The sequence below is a fragment of the Eleutherodactylus coqui genome, chromosome 3 (assembly GCF_035609145.1).
Source record: "Eleutherodactylus coqui strain aEleCoq1 chromosome 3, aEleCoq1.hap1, whole genome shotgun sequence".
Classification (NCBI taxonomy): domain Eukaryota; kingdom Metazoa; phylum Chordata; class Amphibia; order Anura; family Eleutherodactylidae; genus Eleutherodactylus; species Eleutherodactylus coqui.
In genome coordinates, this window is record NC_089839.1 from 276,441,039 (window position 1) to 276,461,253 (window position 20,215).

At 42.0% G+C, this 20,215-nt stretch overlaps 1 protein-coding gene across 1 annotated transcript in view; it reads left to right on the top strand.

Moving 5' to 3' along the window:
* LOC136621768 (histo-blood group ABO system transferase 2-like) overlaps positions 1-7,035 on the top strand; it is a 68,745-nt gene extending 61,710 nt beyond the window's left edge. The window contains exon 4 of the mRNA XM_066597477.1: positions 6,214-7,035. Within this exon, the coding sequence (XP_066453574.1) occupies positions 6,214-6,898 (685 nt within the window). The 3' untranslated portion in view covers positions 6,899-7,035. The remainder of the gene's footprint in view (positions 1-6,213) is intronic.
* Positions 7,036-20,215: the final 13,180 nt, after the last annotated feature.

The window sequence follows — 20,215 nt, forward strand, 5'->3', positions numbered from 1 at the left end:
CTGCTAGCAGCATTTTTTTCAGCCTTGACGCTGGCTTTGGTGACACGATTTTTTGTGCACATCAGTTTAGCGCACAAAAAAATCGCTTGAAAAAATGCCCGTGTGACTAAGCCCTTATGAAGCATTACTACAAGAAAGTGTCGGTAAAAAGTGGCACTAATAAAATGCAATAAAAGTTGGTGTAAATGAAGAGCAATTTGTTGCAAATTTTTGGAGTACATTGTTTGATGCAAATCCAACTACATGAATAGGGTTTTTTTTCTTGATTTTACCCTTGTTTTTTTTGTTTTTATTATCATTATTTTGACTGTTGGCTAATTATTTTATTTTAGTAGATGATGTAGAATTACATTTTTGGAGTGAAACATATTTCTGAATGCAAACTGGCACAATTTTGTTGCACATAGTAGTGTGGGTGTTTTTTTTATGTTTTTGCCCCCATTTTATGTTTCAAAACTGTAATTAGACTGACTGGCACGAGTAGTATCCAGCAGCACAAACAAAAGACCACACACCGTGGGGAAGCTCACCAGGTGCTCGCTCGTTATCCAGATCCTGACTCCAAAGGATCCAATAGCAGTCCTAGACACACAGGAGTTTACAAGCAGCACTCGGGAATCTTCTGAGCTTGAGGAAGGCCTGAAATGGGCCGAAACGTCGCTTTTTAATGGCATAATAAAGATACATCCTTGGATGTAATTTTACTACAAAGAAGATTCCCAAGTGCTGCTTGTAACCTCCTGTGTAATTAGACTGACTGATTTTTTTATATTACATAAAGCAGAATTTAATTTGTGGTACAAAACATATTTGATAATACAAATTGGTGCATTTTTGAGGCCTGCAGCACTGCTATGTAAATATTGGCAATTTTGGCACACATAGCACTGTTATATAAAATTTTGGTGCATCTTTCCTATTTTTGGCGCAGTGTAAATTATACCAAATTTGCAAGTCCACGTGCCACGTTTGTAAATTTGGCTCAATTTAATCCTATTGATTTCTAAAAAGAATTGGCACAATATACGCAAATATATAAATAAATCTTGGTATTTGTATAGCGCCAACTTATTACGCAGCGCTTTCAGGTAATTATTAGTTACCCCCCACCAAGCTGGGTTCTCATTTTACCGACCTCGGAAGGAAGGATGGAAGGCTGAGTCAACCTTGAGCCGGCTACCTGACGCATGTGGGGATCGAACTTGCAACCTTCAGGTCGTAGGCGAGAGCTTACACTCTGCGCCACACGAGGCTCACTAAATATTCATACATAAGGGCCAATGATACTGATTGAGGGTGGGTTAACACGAGCGTGTTTTTGTGCGTACTTAGGTGCGTACATACGTGCACACCTAGGATGGGTGCACAAGAGCGTGTTTTTGTGCGTACTTAGGTGCGAGCAAAAACACGCGTGAACACAGCCGGGTGCTTGTTGTCAATGGAGCCGTGGCTGCTGCCAGCGGCTCCATTGAAAACCATGCTCTGCCGGACCACTGCATTCTTTTTCAGGGAAGGGCTTTACATATAAGCCCTTCTCTGAAAAAGAAACATTTTAGTGCAAAAAAACATCTGCGGCAGATGTTTCCTTCACGCCCGCTAGTTTAAAGAATTTCTTGCTGCTACATCTGCCACATCTGTGGCAGATGCAGCAGAAGAATTCTTTAATTCTCAACTGCAGCTGTCACACGTGACAGCTGCGGTAGAGAATCCTGCTGCCGGCATCCCCGTCAATGGCTTTTCAGGGAAGGGCTTCATAAACCCTTCCCTGAAAAGCGATTTAAAAAAGTGTATTAAAAAAAAAATCAATACTCCGCTCCCTTCAGCTGCCGGGACTCAGCGGCGACTTCTGGCGTAGTTCTGAGCTATCAGCAGGCAGGGATTTAAAATCCCCGCAGTACATCCCTAGATTAATGCGTTAAGGGGTGTAGTTTTTAAAATGGGGTCATTTGTGGGGGTTCTCTATCGTTTTGGTTGCTCACGGGTTCTACAAGTGGGCAATGGGGCCTGAAACACCTTCAACCAAAATGTCTGTTCTGAAAACCTCCCGCTGCTCCTTTCGGTTAGGGCTCCGTTGTGCATACGGACAGAAGATTAGGGCCACAATGGGTATGTTTCTGAACATGGGACAAACGGGGTATCCATTTTTGGGTGAAAGCCTCCATTCATATGTCTGCTGTCCAAAAAAAACTGTTTTTAAAATCACATAATTGATAAAAAAAATTTTTTTAATTATTTACTTATTTATTTAATTTTTTACTTCTGCTTTGCTTTGAGTCATTCAAAAACTGTTGGGTCAAAATACGCAGTACACCCCTAGATTAATGCGCTAAGAGGTCTAGTTTTCAAAATGAGGTCATTTGTGGGGTCCTCCGCGTTTTGGCCGCTCAAGGGGTCTACAAGTGAGCAATGGGGCCTAAAACGCCTTGAAGCAAAATGTCTGATCTGAAAGCCTCCGGCTGCTCCTTTCGGTTTTGGCCCCGTTGTACATACAGACAGAAGATTAGGACCACAATGGGTATGTTTCTGAACACAGGGCAAATGGGGGTATGCATTTTGAGGTGTAAATACTAAGGAGTGTAGTTTTAAAAATGGGGTCATTTGTGGGGTTAACTATAATTCTGACACCTATGAGCCTTTGTAATCCTGGCTTGGTGCCGGAAAATAAAGCGTTCCTTAAAATGTTGATAATTAATGTTAAATTTGTACGTCTCCTAAATGGGAAAATAAAACCGTAAGTTTTTCAAACTTGCATGCAGAATAAAGTGAGCAGATGGAAATATATAGCTTAGCAAAAATTTCTACAGTATGTTTGTACATATTTGAGATATTAAAGTTGAAAATGTGAAAAAATTAAAATTTTTTCAAAATTCTCCCAATATTGGCAATTTTAATAAATATACACAAATTCTATGGGTCTATTTTTACCACCTAAATGAAGTACAACATGCGGCGAAAAAAGAATGTCACAATCACTTGGATATGCAAAGCCTTTACGGAGTTATGATATGCTAAGTGACACATGTCAGATTTCCAAAATTTGGCTTCGTCACTAAGGGGTTAAAGCCCCATTTATATGCAACAATTATCACTTAAAATTCACTCAAACAATGTCTTTTGAGCGACAACACACTGTGTTTCTCCATGGGAGCGATAATAACATTGTTTTCAGCTGCAGTCGTGCGGCAAATCAAAAGAGCTGCATGCAGAGAACAGAACACGTGAATTGGAGTTCCGTAGACTGGGAAAGAGTGTACTTTTCCAATGAGCCAAGGATCGATACAATGGACAGTCATTGCTTTTATTTAAGGAGGAGGCCGAGAGAAGAACTTGGAGAGGACAGCATTGTCCAAAATGTTACACTTCCATACAAACTGATGATCTGTGGTGTCATCTTGATGAAGGGTCCAGGGTGTCTGCATGCATTAAAAGGAATGATGTATCAGTTCATAGTAGCATTGGAATGTGATTGAAAATCGCCTATTTAATCAGCTCAATAAGGGGGGCGACCAAACAACTATGTATAAATACATTAGGGGACAATACAAGGATCTCTCCCAGGATCTGTTTATACCCAGGACTGTAACGGTAACAAGAGGGCATCTTCTAAGTTTAGAAGAAAGCAGGTTTCATCACTGACATACAAGGGGGTTCTTTACTGTAGGAGCAGTGAGACTGTGGAACTCTCTGCCTGAGGACGTGATGATGGCAAAATCAATAGAGGAGTTTAAGAGGGGACTAGACATGTTTTAAGAGCACTACAACATTACAGAATATAGACATTAAATAGTCCGAATGGGTTGTTGATAGGGGGATGTTAGGAGTCAGGAGGGAAGCTTCTCTGAAGAGTGTTGATCCAGGGATTATTCTGACTGCCATTATGGAGTTGTGAAGGAATGTTTTCCCCGAGGGTGGGGTAATTGGCTTCTACCTCATTGGGAGTTTTTGAAAACTATAAAAAAGATTTGGGATGAAACATTCTTTCCTCAAGATACAAGCTATCTCCTTGCCATATTTTATCAAAATCACTTTGGCATTTTAGCCGTGAAAAGGTAACAAACAGACAGTCAGATAAACAGAGTTACTTTTGTATTTATATTAATATGGCTATACCAAAATGTATATATACCCGGTTTCCCTGAAAATAAGACAGTGTCATAATAATTTTTTCTCCGAAAGATTTCACTTTTTTACATGTATAGCTCCCTGGTCACTATTTAAAGTCCCTTTTTTATTAACTGTAACTAGGGCTTAATTTTCGAGTAGGGCTTAAAGTTCAAGCATCCTCAAAAATCCTGAAAAATCATTCTGCATCCTTAAAAATCCTGAAAAATCATGCTAGGGCTTGTTTTAGGGGTAGGTCTTATTTTCAGGGAAATGGTGCAGTGCAACTAATTCATCCTTCATCTATTAAAAGCAAACTTTTAAACCAGTTCAAACCCTTTGGGGCTAGGGTGTCTAAATGAAATATCCAATTCAGCTTGAGTTCCTGATGTGTATGCAGTCTCCAACCCTGGGAACATTTGACCACGATGGGAGCAAACATTCCCTGCCGGTGTATCTCTGTGAACATCGCAGGTGGACCTATGGAGACTGAGGCACGCTACATACTTGTGGTGATACTCATGATGGGAATCCACTTTGTGGTGTTCATTGTTTGGCCAGTGTTGGAGGCCTGTTTTAATGACCTATTTTCTATTGTGTTTGACTGTTTTGAATACAGCTTTTTAATTAGTTTGCACAGCTGTGGCGCACACCTTTGTAGTGGTTGGTAGACACCTCTTGTTCCATAGCAGTAATGTACTAATTCTTGGTACAGACACAGCTGTGTTTTTTAGATTGTGTTTTATGTTGTTTGCTTTTGCTTGTCTACAATATTTTGCTGATCAAACTGTTCCTTTTTTTTAATAAAATTCACTTCTGCTTAAATTATAAGAAAATTATTGCAAAAACATACTTGTGCTATTAATACAGCCAGAAATGTACAGTATAATGACGGGTTACATTAATATAATTATATACAGTGATTGAAAAAAGTAACATTATTTGGCCTCTACCTCCACTCTGCTCCATTGATTTGGTGCCAACTAACTCATTGAATGGCTGTGATTAATGCATCGAGTGCCCGCTCTGATTGGCGGAGCCGGTGCTCCTGAACCAATCAGAGCAATCTCTCGCTGGGAGGCGGGGATTTCAATCCCTTTCACTAGCAACAGATGCTTTGTCGGCTTGACAAGTGCCCAGCAGCCTGACCGGAGCCCCGGAGAACAGCGGTGGAGACCCTGACCGTGGCAGCTAGGTGGGTATTTCTTTTTTTTTTTTTAGGTCGTGCAGCTAGCGCTTGCCTTTGGCGCTGCCAAAAACGTGGTACCAAGATGTGCCTTTTCATTTCAATGGGCGACGCAGGGCTGAAAATGGGCAAAGGTAGAACATACATCGCTGTCAAAGTAGCGTTGAACAGCCCCATTGAAATGAATGGGAGCATTGTGGGGACATTTGGCACAGAAAATATAGAATGCTGCAGATTTTTGTTTTGCACAGCTGAAATGCGCAGAAAAAATATTTGCATGTTAATGAACCCATGGAAATCAATGTGTTCTATTCACTGCGTATTGCGCGCACAAATATTTCCATGTTAAGGGGGCCTTAGTTTGATTATACCAGGCCTTGAAGTAATACCAAAACTGTAACTAGGTCTACAGAAAACTGCATCAACACTAATGATAATGAGAAATATACACTTATAAATCCTGTATCATTTGTTTAAGCTTAAAGAACAAAAAATTTTGAAGTAGGTGAATATTAAAAGGGTTGTCCCACTTTTTAGTATTGATCATACATCCTTAGGGTAGGTCATCTATAGCAGATTGTCAAGAATCTGCTGCTCGGCACCCCTACCGATCAGCTGATTCTTGGGGCGGTCACTGTTGGTATACAGCTATTGTTGGTATACAGCTGCCACTGGTAGTATATCCTGAGTCCCATTGGAATGAATAGGGCTCAACATGTAATACCAGCCAGGGCCACTGCACAAAGACAGCTCCGTACCGACAGTGACCAACACAAGCTCAGTTGATCGGCAAGGATCCTGAGTAGTGGATCCCTGTGGATCTACTACTGATGACCTATCCGGAGGATAGGTCATTAATAGTAAAAAGTAGGACAACCCCTTTAAAGTCTATTCTGGCATTAATGAAACCAATGTATTCCTTTCAGGTATATCCGGTTTCTTCTGCCGTTTCTGGAGTCTGCAGAGCGTTACTTTATGATTGGTCACAATGTTACATACTATGTATTCACTGACAAAGTCAACGAAGTAGTTAAACCCAAAATGGCTGATGGTCGCATCTTGCAACTTCATGATGTGGTTGCTGACGAACGCTGGCAGGATGTGTCAATGAGAAGAATGGAAATCCTCACAGTCTTTACTAAGGAGCATATGGCAAATGAGATAGACTACCTGGTGTGTGCTGATGTAGATATGGTATTTAATGATCATGTAGGAGTCGAAATACTTGGAGACCTGGTAGCTACGATCCACCCTGTATTTTTCCTTTTTGAAAAAAGGGCTTTCACTTATGAGCGTAGACCAATTTCTACAGCGTACATACCTCATGGACATGGAGACTTCTATTATATGGCTGCCCTGTATAGTGGAAGAGTGGATGAGATTTACAAACTCAGTATGGCATGCCGAAAGGGTATAGTGGAGGACAAGAAAAAGAATATTGAGGCTGTGTGGCAAGAGGAATCTCATCTCAATAGGTATCTAGTGTACAATAAGCCTACCAAGGTGCTTTCGCCTGAATACCTCTGGGACACTAACCTGCCCAATGGTGAACTCATCAAGAAGAAGCGGTTTATAGCAGTGCACAAAAACCATGACAAAGTGCGGAACTAAAGTGCTGTTATATAAATATGATATATTTCGTGTGTAACTTATTCCTCCAGTAAGGAAATTAGAAACAATTCTTGCTGTCGTGCAGATTTATGTGCTATATGGCACCTTCTGAACAGGGACATTGGACATTAAACTCAAAACTTCATTGTCAGCTTGTGTTGACTGATCATTTGCTTCGTCAATGAATTCATGAATGGGTGAGTGAGAGCTGCCTCTGATTGGCTGAGTGAGTAAAAGAAATGAAAAAGGAGGGTGGAGCAAGACCCAGTGAGGGTAGTGGAATATTTATGGAGTACAAAGAGTTTTCAATGATTGAGTATTTTGAATGGTGGAGGTGCTGCCAACCAGATGACGCTCCACCAGTGTGGGCGTAAGTGTAGCGAAAAGGAAGTGAAAAGAACTGGTATGGAGGCGCAACACTCTAAGCTACTGGAAGATGTAGATCAAAGTCCAATGTGTGATGGTGAAAGCACTTCTTTTTTATTATTTTTTCAGAAATTAAAAACCAGCAATGGAATACGCGTTTCGGGGAAGAACCCCTTCGTCAGTTCGGCTGGATAGGACTGTGTGATAAGTACAAATAGATAATGGAGGAGTGATTAACAAAGAAAGGGGAGGAGAGGGGGAAAAAAAAAAAAAGAACAAAATTCATATACATAATGAAGTCTCACAAATGTGTCAATAAGAACAATAAATATATGATGAAAACATCGATCTAAACAGTGATAAAATATATATGAGACAAAAAACATAAAAGAATATGAGCATCCGTACATGTAAATTAACATGAGATTTATACAAAACAAATATCTGTTAAAATAGGATGAAGACAATCCTGAGTAAAATACCAATCTTAAAAGTACCAATATGAGAGCGGATGGACTCAAAATCGTGTGGTTGCTTTCAGCTGAATGGGATGACTACAGAATTAAAATGCATGTACAGCCTATTGGGAAATATGAAATGATTGCTACACCCAAGGGGGTGCATAAATAAATGTGTATATGTATGTAAAAATGAGAAGAAAAAAAAAAAAAAAAGAGAAAAAAAAAAAAAAAAAAAAAATCTATTGGAAAGCTACTTCAGAATGGTGTGCATTGACAGCATTGGGTTCATGGTGTGGGATAAAGTTAGGAAGAGAAAAAAAAAAAAAAAAAAAAAAGGGGGGGGGGGGGGAGAAGGGACACCTTTATGTAACCAACAAAAATGAGAATAAAACTAATTAGAAATTGAGATAAGGGGCTCACCAACAGGATGCCTAGGGGTGACACGATTCCAAAGATGTATAGAATGTGTCGGAGGTCCTGAAAATGAAGAATTGTCAGATTAGGGAAGATGTATGGATAATATATGGCAGAGGGTTCTAGCAGGGTAATTAAGTGCAGGGGGACAGTTAGAATGAACTGAGCACTGGAGGGATTTTTTTGCTCCTGATAAAGTCATACTAGGAAGGAAGGGGAAGGGGGGAGGGGGAGGGAAAGGAATTGATGTGTGAATCTATGTTATAGGATAAAAGAGAAGTTTGCTTACCTGTGTGCAGGAGGACAGGGGAGAAAAAAAAATGCTTTAACAAGGGAGCTGAGGACAAGACAGGGGTATAAATACCTGAGAGAGAGGGCGGGAAAAATAATTCAATGTTGATAGGCTTGACTAAAAAGGGGGCGTGGTTACAGGGTGCATGGATGGATTAGGGAGTTGGGAGGGGGATTCATGTACAAAGTAATTCCTATTGTTTGGTTAGTAAAGGGAGGGAGGTGTGGAGTAAGAAGAGGACTATGCTGGGGGTAAGGCAAATAAGGAAAAACTAAACAATGTCTCTACAGTGACACCTGTTGGAATGCAGCAATCCTGCAAATCAATGTTAATCTGGGGAAAGAAGGAAAGAGAGAGAGGGAAAAAAAATATAAATAAAAAAAAAAAAATAAAAAATAAAATATAAAATATAAAATATAAAAAATAAATTAAAAAAATAAATAAATAAAAAAAAAATAATAAAAAAAAAAATATATATATAAATAAAATAAAACCAATCAACTGTCAAAAATGCTTTCCAAACTCTCATTAAGGCCCATAGGTATAAGCGTGTTCAGTTTAAATATCCAAAATATTTCTCGTTTTCTCAGAATTTCAAATCTATTCCTTACATGGGCGGGTATTTGTTCTAAAACTGTTACAGAAAATACTTTAAAATCATTATTATGGACTGCGGTCCCATGCCTGGAAACACTATGGTTTGGATAGCTATTCTTGGTGTTTGATCTATGCTTGTTAATGCGACTTCTCAAGGTCTGGGTGGTGCGTCCAATATACTGAAGCTTGCAGGGACATTCTAGTAGATAGATTACATACGTAGATGAGCAGTTTAGAAATGATTTAATAGAAAATGTCTCTTTTGTCGTACAACTCGTAAAACTAGATCTTTTGTGGCAGATATTGTCACAACACATGCAGCAAAGCTTTTATTTTATTTATATATATATTTTTTTTTTTATTATTTTTTTTTTATTTATTTATTTTTTTAATTTATTTTTTATATTTTATATTTTATATTTTATTTTTTATTTTTTTTTTTATTTATATTTTTTTTCCCTCTCTCTCTTTCCTTCTTTCCCCAGATTAACATTGATTTGCAGGATTGCTGCATTCCAACAGGTGTCACTGTAGAGACATTGTTTAGTTTTTCCTTATTTGCCTTACCCCCAGCATAGTCCTCTTCTTACTCCACACCTCCCTCCCTTTACTAACCAAACAATAGGAATTACTTTGTACATGAATCCCCCTCCCAACTCCCTAATCCATCCATGCACCCTGTAACCACGCCCCCTTTTTAGTCAAGCCTATCAACATTGAATTATTTTTCCCGCCCTCTCTCTCAGGTATTTATACCCCTGTCTTGTCCTCAGCTCCCTTGTTAAAGCATTTTTTTTTCTCCCCTGTCCTCCTGCACACAGGTAAGCAAACTTCTCTTTTATCCTATAACATAGATTCACACATCAATTCCTTTCCCTCCCCCTCCCCCCTTCCCCTTCCTTCCTAGTATGACTTTATCAGGAGCAAAAAAATCCCTCCAGTGCTCAGTTCATTCTAACTGTCCCCCTGCACTTAATTACCCTGCTAGAACCCTCTGCCATATATTATCCATACATCTTCCCTAATCTGACAATTCTTCATTTTCAGGACCTCCGACACATTCTATACATCTTTGGAATCGTGTCACCCCTAGGCATCCTGTTGGTGAGCCCCTTATCTCAATTTCTAATTAGTTTTATTCTCATTTTTGTTGGTTACATAAAGGTGTCCCTTCTCCCCCCCCCCCCCCTTTTTTTTTTTTTTTTTTTCTCTTCCTAACTTTATCCCACACCATGAACCCAATGCTGTCAATGCACACCATTCTGAAGTAGCTTTCCAATAGATTTTTTTTTTTTTTTTTTTTTCTCTTTTTTTTTTTTTTTTTTTTTTTTCTTCTCATTTTTACATACATATACACATTTATTTATGCACCCCCTTGGGTGTAGCAATCATTTCATATTTCCCAATAGGCTGTACATGCATTTTAATTCTGTAGTCATCCCATTCAGCTGAAAGCAACCACACGATTTTGAGTCCATCCGCTCTCATATTGGTACTTTTAAGATTGGTATTTTACTCAGGATTGTCTTCATCCTATTTTAACAGATATTTGTTTTGTATAAATCTCATGTTAATTTACATGTACGGATGCTCATATTCTTTTATGTTTTTTGTCTCATATATATTTTATCACTGTTTAGATCGATGTTTTCATCATATATTTATTGTTCTTATTGACACATTTGTGAGACTTCATTATGTATATGAATTTTGTTCTTTTTTTTTTTCCCCCTCTCCTCCCCTTTCTTTGTTAATCACTCCTCCATTATCTATTTGTACTTATCACACAGTCCTATCCAGCCGAACTGACGAAGGGGTTCTTCCCCGAAACGCGTATTCCATTGCTGGTTTTTAATTTCTGAAAAAATAATAAAAAAGAAGTGCTTTCACCATCACACATTGGACTTTGATCTACATCTTCCAGTAGCTTAGAGTGTTGCGCCTCCATACCAGTTCTTTTCACTTCCTTTTCGCTCGTCTGATTGGCTGAGGGCTGGGACCAATCGGAGGCAGCCCATTCAGCAGGCGGGGATTTTAAATACCCGCCTGCTGAATACTACAGAAAGCAGTTCAGGAGAAGAGCTAGATGGACGCGGCTGATCCCCGGCAGCTGCAAAAAGGTGAGTATATATTTTTTTTTACACTTTTTCGGATGCTTTTCAGGGAAGAGCCTATATTTCAAGCCCTTCCCCGAAAATACTACAGCGCTTGCTGGCAGCCCATTTGCTTTCAATGGAGCAGGCTGTATTGCTGACTCCATTGAATTCAATGAGAGAACATCGTTCTTATTACCGCACTCTGACCCCCGAGCGCCAGATGGGGTGCCCTGAACTTACCGCACCCCACTGTCCCTGCCTACTTGCCTCGACCTGGCTAACCCCAGGCGGACAACTGGGCGGCGGTCCCTACTCTGGTTAGGGACCTGGCGACTACCTAGATGGAACTAACTACCGGGGGACAGAGTGCTGACAAGGAGGGCAGATGGAACTACCAAACAGGAAAATGCTGAGCACTAGACAGAGCTAGGGAAAGGAAGCTGACGAGCGGACTCGCAGACTCGCAGACTGACTTGAGGGAACTGCAGACAGAACTAACTAGGAGCTGACAGAACCAATAACTGGCCGTGAGCTCAGGTCGCTGCCAGCCTTATAATTGCAAAACTCCGCCCATGGGTGGCGAGTGGGAGGAGCCAACTCCTCCAGTCACAATACAAGAGAGAGGAAGTGGTGCGGGTGGCGCCCTACGGGCGGGCCCGCCCCCGCTGCTGCACACCGGCCGCCCCACGTCGGCGGGAGAGCCCTGACGTCACAGCTTTGGGACGCCGGAGCGGCGCGCGCTGACCGCGGGACCCCGCGCCGCGCTGCATGGTAACATTTCTCCTCTGCCACAGCAGCGGGCAGCGCTGTTCTTGAGCATGAAACGCCCGTGTGACCGAGCCCTGCAAAGATATGAATGACGGGCGGGAGCTGCCTGTGATTGGCTAAGCACCTCACTTTTAGCAGCCCTTCCCTGAAAAGCCTTTTAATAGAGAGTGAAAAAGAAAAACTATACTTACCTGCTGGGGCTCAGCCGTGACTTCTGCCGCTATCCCTGGCTCTGTAGTACTGAGCTGTCAGCAGCTGGGGATTTAAAATCCCCGCCTACTGGTAGCTCTGATTGTGATTGGCTGAGCAGTTCAACCAATTACAATCAGAGCTACCAGCAGGCGGGGATTTTAATTCCCGGGCTGCTGATACCTCAGCAGTGCTACCAAGCTGGGGACAGCGCCTTTCAAAAAGCCTTTCAAAATAGTGTGAAAAACAAAAGAAAAATAATACTCACCTGCCGGGGCTCAGCTGCGGCTTCTGCAGCTGTCCCTGGTTCTGTAGCTATCAGCAGCCGGGAATTTAAAATCCCTGCCTGCTGGTAGCTCTAATTGTGATTGGCTGAGCGCTTCAGCCACTCACAATCAGTGCTACCAGCAGGCCGGGATTTTAAATCCCCGGCTGCTGATAGCTCAGCAGTGCCACAGCAGCACTACAGAGTCGGGGACAGTGGCAGAAGCCTTTTAAAATAGTGTACAAAAGAAATGTGAATACTCACCTGCCAGGGCTCTGCTGCGGCTCCTGCTGCTGTCTCTGCAGTTCTGAGCTATCAGCAGCTGGGGATTTAAAATCCCTTATCTGTCGGCCGCTGCTGTGTTCCCCGCTGGGATGAAGAACACATCTGCATGCAGAAGATGTTTCCTTCATTCCCGCTAGTTAAAAAGAATTCCCTGCTGCTACATCTGCCACATCTGCAGCAGAGGAATTCTTTAATTCTCTACCGCAGCTGTGACACGTCAGAGCCCTTCCCTGTAAATCAAGTAAAAGTGGTTTAAAAAAAATAGATACCCAACTCCCTTCAGCTATGGGGGCACAGCCGCATCTTTTCCTGCTGTCCCCTGCACTGTGGTGCTGATCTATCAGCAGACGGGGATTTAAAATCCCCGCCTGCTAAAAGAGCTGAATGTGATTGGCTGAGGTGCTTAACCAATCACAGGCAGCTCTCGCCCGTCATTCATATCTTTGCAGGCACACGCCTGTAAAGCACGGACATGTGCATGCACCATAGGGAATGCAATGTTGCAAATACAAGCGTGTTTTTGTGCGTGCATATGCACGCACAACAACATGCTCGTATGAAGCCACCCTTAGGCTTCAAAACTGGCATGAAATCTGACTCACAAGAAAAATTCAAAGAAGCACAAGCATTATTAGATGACGAATCACCACTTGCAGGAGTCTCAGGCAGTACCTTGGTTGCAGGTGTCTCTGGGGTGCCACACCATAGCATTCCAACGGCCTGTTGCCACCAGAACTTTGCTAACGATGTAACTGTCAACGGTGATTCCCATGCTGCCGATCTGGGGTATCTCCCTGCTTAGGAGAATGAATTAGGAGCCTGTTCACATGCCACTCATTATGTAGAAATAATAATGAACAATACCTAAAGATGGTGTCTCAAGATATGTTGCAACCATTAACAATGTTATCTTGGCTAACCCATGTCAGGTAGGGGAAGATGTTATAAGTCGTTACGTCAGTCAGTGTATGGATCGAGAATCGAGATCCATCACAATCAAAAAATAAAAATATAACAGAAAAATTACTAAAGGAAAACACTAGAATACAAACAGACAAAAATATGAAAGAATGGTAGTAGTAGACTTTACGTTTCTGGAGAATGGTGGGATACCGCTGAACCTCGGTTGTCAGATGACGGGAAGGAATCGGGAGACAGTCTTTGAATGAAATCAGCTTTCAATTGTTTATTATGAGTAAGCAAAGAAAAGCAGCTTCCTTACATTGAATGAACCACAGTGCAGATTCAAATATCACTGAGGCAGAGGGCTCAACGAAAAATCAAAGTATAATCACTGTATTGACCCTATTAAAATTTTACTTTTATTAATAATTTAATTTAAAACTAACACGCCTCACCAACATATAAGACAAAAAGAAACAGACATGTGAATTAACAGGCCGACACACATAACAAACCAAAAAGGAAGGGATAGACCATGACATACAGGTTCACCCCTATTTTATTTTTTAAAAAATAGCGGCCCAAAAAGATCTCCGTCTAAGATGGCGTAGATAGAGGATGTCAATAATGGTCCGTTACTGTAAATGATGGACCTACGTAAATAGTATTGACCCCCCCCCCCCATTGGAATAGGAGATCAGGGTTAGATCCAACTATATCAAGAATACTGGAAAGGAATGATAAAGTATTGTTCTTCAAATTAATTTCAGCAAATGGCCACACTCGAGTGAAAAATATTCCCACTTATGGATGTGAAAATAAATAGTGGCTGGTCTGAGTCATAACATCATAGAAAAGATGACTCCCACTTTAGATTTATGAAAATAAAGATGACTATATTGGTTAGACGCATTTCAGTCATGTAGGTGACTCCTCAGGAACCTTAAACAAATGTGGATCAACCAAAGTTATAATACAGTATAGGTGTGGGTACCAATGCCCACTTTCGTCTATTATTGGAGCCGGTTAATCAGGAGAATCTATCCGTGATTATAAGTCACGCATTAGACAGAGGTATCTCCTAGGCAATGTCCTAATATGTTAGATCAGCGGACAAGATGAAGGTCCATATGATAGCGATTGGAGCACCAATAGGCCACTAAGTCGCTAGGAACCAAATGTCCATCCAATCCCATAAAGAGGTAGATTAACCTTGAAGAAAATGCCCCAAGGGAGAGATTATATATTTTTTATATATAAAACTCAAATGTTAGATAAACCTCTCAAGTTCCAACTAGGGCCCATCCCAGGCTAACTAAGTAGATGATTAACAAAAGTGAAAGGGAGTTAGCAAATGTGAACATTAGAGATTAACTCATAACAACCTGGACATGACTGTTGTTACACAATAAACACATATCACGTGTCCTTTTCTACATTTTCCATTATTACACACATTCAATCTGAAACTGTGAAAAACATGCTGTGGGAACCCAACTCTGGGGTACTACATATACATAGCATTTTCAGGAGATGCTTCACTCTCTTTGGCTATTTCTTCCTGCTACTTTCCTAACCACTCTAAAAGATGCAGTACCATGATAGAATAATATTTAAAACTGCGTTTACACGTGACAAATGTCGGGTGCCCGACATTCGTTCCTGTGTGTCCTCGCTCCCGTGCTTCTGCACTGGAGCTAGTAGTGCTGGCTTGTTCACAGAGTGGCCAGCAGGGGGGCGGGGCAGTGCAGGAGATTTCTCTCCTTTCGTTCCCCGGACCCTTTCCATTGACATAACATAGCGGTCGTTCAGTACTGAATGGCTGCCATTTACACTGAACAATGAGCAATAAGCTAATCGTCTATCATTTCTGCAGCACAGAACTTCAATAAACAATAGTAAACGTCTACCCCGTAAGCAATGACATTCGAGAATTGTATATGGGTAGATTTTTTTCCCTTTCCAATAAATTGTCATGCTGGTCATATCAAAAGTCTGTGCATGTTGTGTAGGCAGCAGTCAACAAGTGAACCAATGTTATGCATAGCCACAGGCTATGCAGCAACTACGGCACAGACCTCTTTACATTCTATCATCTTTTGCTTTTTGTTCCTTAGCAGAAGGGATATATATTTTTTCCAGGCATGAACCCTTCATTTGCCTTCCAGTTGAATACAGTAAATTGTTCCCTATGAACAGTTATATTATATAGAGAAGTTGTTTGTAGTACTCTTCAATGGGATTGTAATTAGAGATGATCGAGCATGCTCGGTAAGGGCAGTTACTCGAAAATAGCGTTGCTCTCTCGAGTGAGCAACGCTATTGAGCATTGCTATCAAGTGAGCAGTTACTTGAGAGAGCAACACTATTTTCGAGTAACTACATGTTCGCCAACAAGCATGCAGTTACTCGAAAATAGCATTGCTCTCTCGAGTAACTGTCCTTACCGAGCATGCTCGCTCATCTCTAATTGTTATATACCAGAGGTGTAACCAGGTTCTTTAAGGATAGCCATGGAGAAATTTGAAGACGCATACGGGGAGGTTCTTTAAAAATAGCCACTGAGAGATTTGAAGGCACACACACGAGGCCGAAAGGGTAAACTATATAAAGTCTTTGCTGAAGATAAAGCAATACATGAGCTGTGAAAACCCATCCTAGGACAGGAGAATGCATCACCCATAGAGGTGAATGGACTAGTGGTCACATATGTGCAGCACTGTTTCATCCTCATTGAGAATTTGGAGCATGTCTCTGAATCTGTTGGTGAGTTTGCTCTACCGGACTGGAAAGACATGACACTAGGTTTACGTTCCGTTCTGCCATTTTCTCCAGACACAATAATGTAATCGACTAAGATAAGTCTGTCCAACAAAAATGCCTTAAAGGAACAGAAACCTGTTGACTAATGAAAGTCTGTGGTTCCATCCATTTTCGGGGATTCAGACAGGACCCCAGGACACAAAGGTTGGGCGCAAACAGAGAAAGTGCTCGAACCTAGTCGAAAGTTGTTCTTCACATTTACCATTTCACCTATAATTTCATTATGAGCAGGAGGACTCTGAACGTGTTCTGTCGTCATGCTTTCATTTAATTCCTTGGGATCTAAACCCAACTGTAAGAACCATCTGTTTCTCCAGAATAAGGAATATATCCAAGCCAGTGCCATCTTAATGCATGGGCCTGATGGGCATTTGCCCGGGGGCCCCACAAGCATAGGGGCCCCATACGCATATTAGCCTCTTACTCCTCACTTCTACACGAGTCAACCTAAACAACCAATGACGATGAAGCAGCCAAACCAAATAACCAATCACTGTTATTCAGGCAACCCAAATAACCTATCACCGGGAATGAGTGAATCCAAACAACCAATCAGGTTGCGAATGGTATGCATTTAGGGAGTAATATAGATATATGCGCCCCAATACTACTCTATGTATGTTAACATTTCAATGCACCTTGTATCATAAATGATAATGTTGTGTGGCAGGATATGAACTTGGCTCCAATCTGTCCATGCCATGTGTGAAAACTTTAATTTTGTCACTTTCTGTTTCACTTTCAAATTACCCATAATTCCTTTGGTAAATTATCCATAATCTATAATAAAAAGAGAGATTTCCCACGGAGTGGATATGTGGATCATCTTGTGAAGTGTAGTACATCATCTCGTTACTTTCTAGTGTAAAGTAGCCCGGCACTATGAACAAAGAGACATCTACAATGCAAGAGGAAAATGGACCCTAGAGGCTTAGACTCACCGGTTACTAACTCACTCATCCTCCCGATTTTTCTTGACGTCGTCCCGTGCCTGCCGCATCCCCGCAATATATATAGTATATTCAAATGTTTATCATGTTGATTAGTTGTTGCTGCACAGCATGTTTTTAATGTTTCAACACTGATGTTGTTGGAAGTGCCAATAAAATAAATATATGTTTAATTTTATCGACAATTTACATTTTTATTCCTGTGAGTAGTTGTTGTAGGGCCCCAGTACCCTGCTTTGCCCGGGGGCCCATAATGCTGTTAAGACGGCACTGATCCAAGCTGAGGGTTCACTAACATTTAGTTCGCCTTTTAGTCTTCCAACTCATACCTGTGTTTAACTTGTACAACTGGTTTAGCATTTTTTTTTTCTTTTTAATGGTTAACTGCGACTCCTCTGCTGCTTATAAATCGTTATTAGTCCCATCATGGTTGGGCACCTCAGAGAGGACTGTCCTTTCCATATACTACTTCATGCTGGTTCAACATTCCTTTTCCTTCAAGATAAAAGTCAAGGTGCATTTCCCAACCAATGGGATCTCAGACTCGCTGTAGAGATGTAGCAAAGTGTAACCCCATTTCCAAAAAATGTATAACTTTTTTTTTCCGTTGATGTAGCTGTTTGATGACTTGCTACTTTTTAATAAATAAATCACCGAGGACGGTCATACTTACTGCTTACTCATAAAGAGATACAAGGGTAGGTATAAACAACAGCAAGAAGATTCCTATATGGAGGCGTTTGCTACGGGTGCAAAATACCGATGAGCAGCCACTCAAAATGACCACATATTATATATATTTAGGGACGTGCTCAGTCTGGGCTCTTTTGGGTCCCCAAACCCAACACAAGAAGTCAATATGTTTGTTAATTTATCTTTTATACTTTTGTTTAAGTTCCAAGTCGTTCCCACACGTATTAAGCATCTAGCCTTGGCTTCGGAATGCCCTCAAACCCCCCTGCAGAAACTTAGATCTCATCAGCTCTCCCACCATTTCTACAATGGTTGTAATCATCTCACATAACATCAAGGGATTTTAACTCCCCAATTAAAAGAAGGAAGGCCTTCATACAGTATCTCAAAACCAAGCCCGATGTCATCTGCCTTCCGGAGACTCATTTTTCCTCTACCTCTGCCCCCAAATATCTCAATTCTCAATATTCATGTTTTTTTTCCCTCCGTAGCTGTACAAAAACACCAGGGAGTTTCTATCCTTCTAAATAACTCACTCTCCCTCGTCGTCAATAAAACTGAAATAGACCCATATGGAAGATTCATTATACTTTAAGGTACTCTACACGAACAAAATATAGTGTTGGTCAACTCATATGCCCGTCAATAATCCTTATGAATTTATTTTCCCCGATTGCTAATAAGCTTAGGAATCTGCACAAGGCCTCCATCTATTGAATGGGAGATTTCAATATGGCCCTATCACCCTCCTTGGACCGCTCGTCTCATAGCGCAGATAAAATTAGCTCAAAGCAGAGAACTTTGCTAAACGCTACATTGAAAGACCTGGCACTGACGGACAGCTGGAGGGAGGCCCATGGGTCAAGCAGGGGTTACACCTTTTACTCGGCCCCACATAAATCTTACTCACGTATTGATTGTATACTACTTTCACTCCCACAGCGTTCAAGAGAACCTGTATGTGGTCCCCACTGCAAATAGGCATGATATCCCTATTGTATGCCAACATGAACCAGTCCCCGCTGGGAGCCAAGCTTCCATTCATGCAACGCTGGGAATCAGATCTTAACATCACCCTCTCTTTACCCCAATGGCTTTATTGCTGTACTTTCATTTCAAAGGGCAGCCATCAAGTAACGCTGGCCGAATCATCTCTTAAAATATTACACAGATCCTATCTAGTTCTCTCAATAATGCATAAATACTTGCCAAGAACCCCTTGAAAATGCTTCAGGAGATGTAACACTTTGGGATCAACATCCCACACATGGTGGTCATGCTCGTTGGTAAGGTCTTTCTGGAGGCAGGTGGCCAACGTGATATCTAAAGTCCTGGGTTGATCCTTCTCCCTTCCTTCGTCAACCTGCTGTTACCATACAGTGCGGCATGGGGTCCCGCGTTCGGCGCGCGTCGCTCCGGCGTCGGCTCCAGCAGCCTGGAGCCCTGTGTCGAGGTCATCCCAGCAGCTTGGGTTGGCCAGTGGGTGGCGGCGTGGGCGTGCCCGCCTGTAGGGTGCCGCCCGCACTCCTCTGTGCTTCTTATACAGCAGTGGGTGGAGTTGCCTCCTCCCACTCTCCGCCCCTGGGCGGAACCTTGTGGTTAAAAGACTGGCAGTGAACTGAGCTCATTGCCAGTTATTGGTTCTGCATGCACCTAGCCAGTCTGTGGTTCTCCTCAGCCAGTCCCTAGTTGTCGGTCAGCTCCCTCTGGTCCCCTATTACTCTCTCTGTTTGTGTTGGTTCTGTCTGCCTCTAATCTAGTCTGGCCCAGTCAGCACTAGTTGCTATCCAGCACCCTGCCAGTTTGCCTGTGAGCTCCATCTCCAGCCTTGTAAGTTTTGTTGGTCTGATTCTGCTGCCTCCTTCGTCGGCACTCTGTTCCCCCCATTAGGTAGTTTCCTGCTTGTCAGTCGCCAGGTCCCTAGCCAGGGCAGGGACCGCCGTCCAGTTGTCCGCCTGGGGTTAGCCAGGGCCGAGGCAAGTAGGCAGGGACAGTGGGGGTGCGGGAGATCAGGGCACCCCAACTGGCGCTCGGGGGGCAGAGTGCCGTAACATAATAACTGGCCCTTAAAATATTGTTTTTCTTTTCATGGCGGCGATCAGCGCCCTTGCAAACCAGCTGCAAGACCTGGTGCCGGTGATCCGGGATTTGTCAGCTCGCATGGTGGCCCAGGAGCAGTGGGCGTTGTCGCAGGAGCAGAACGCCGCTACCTGTC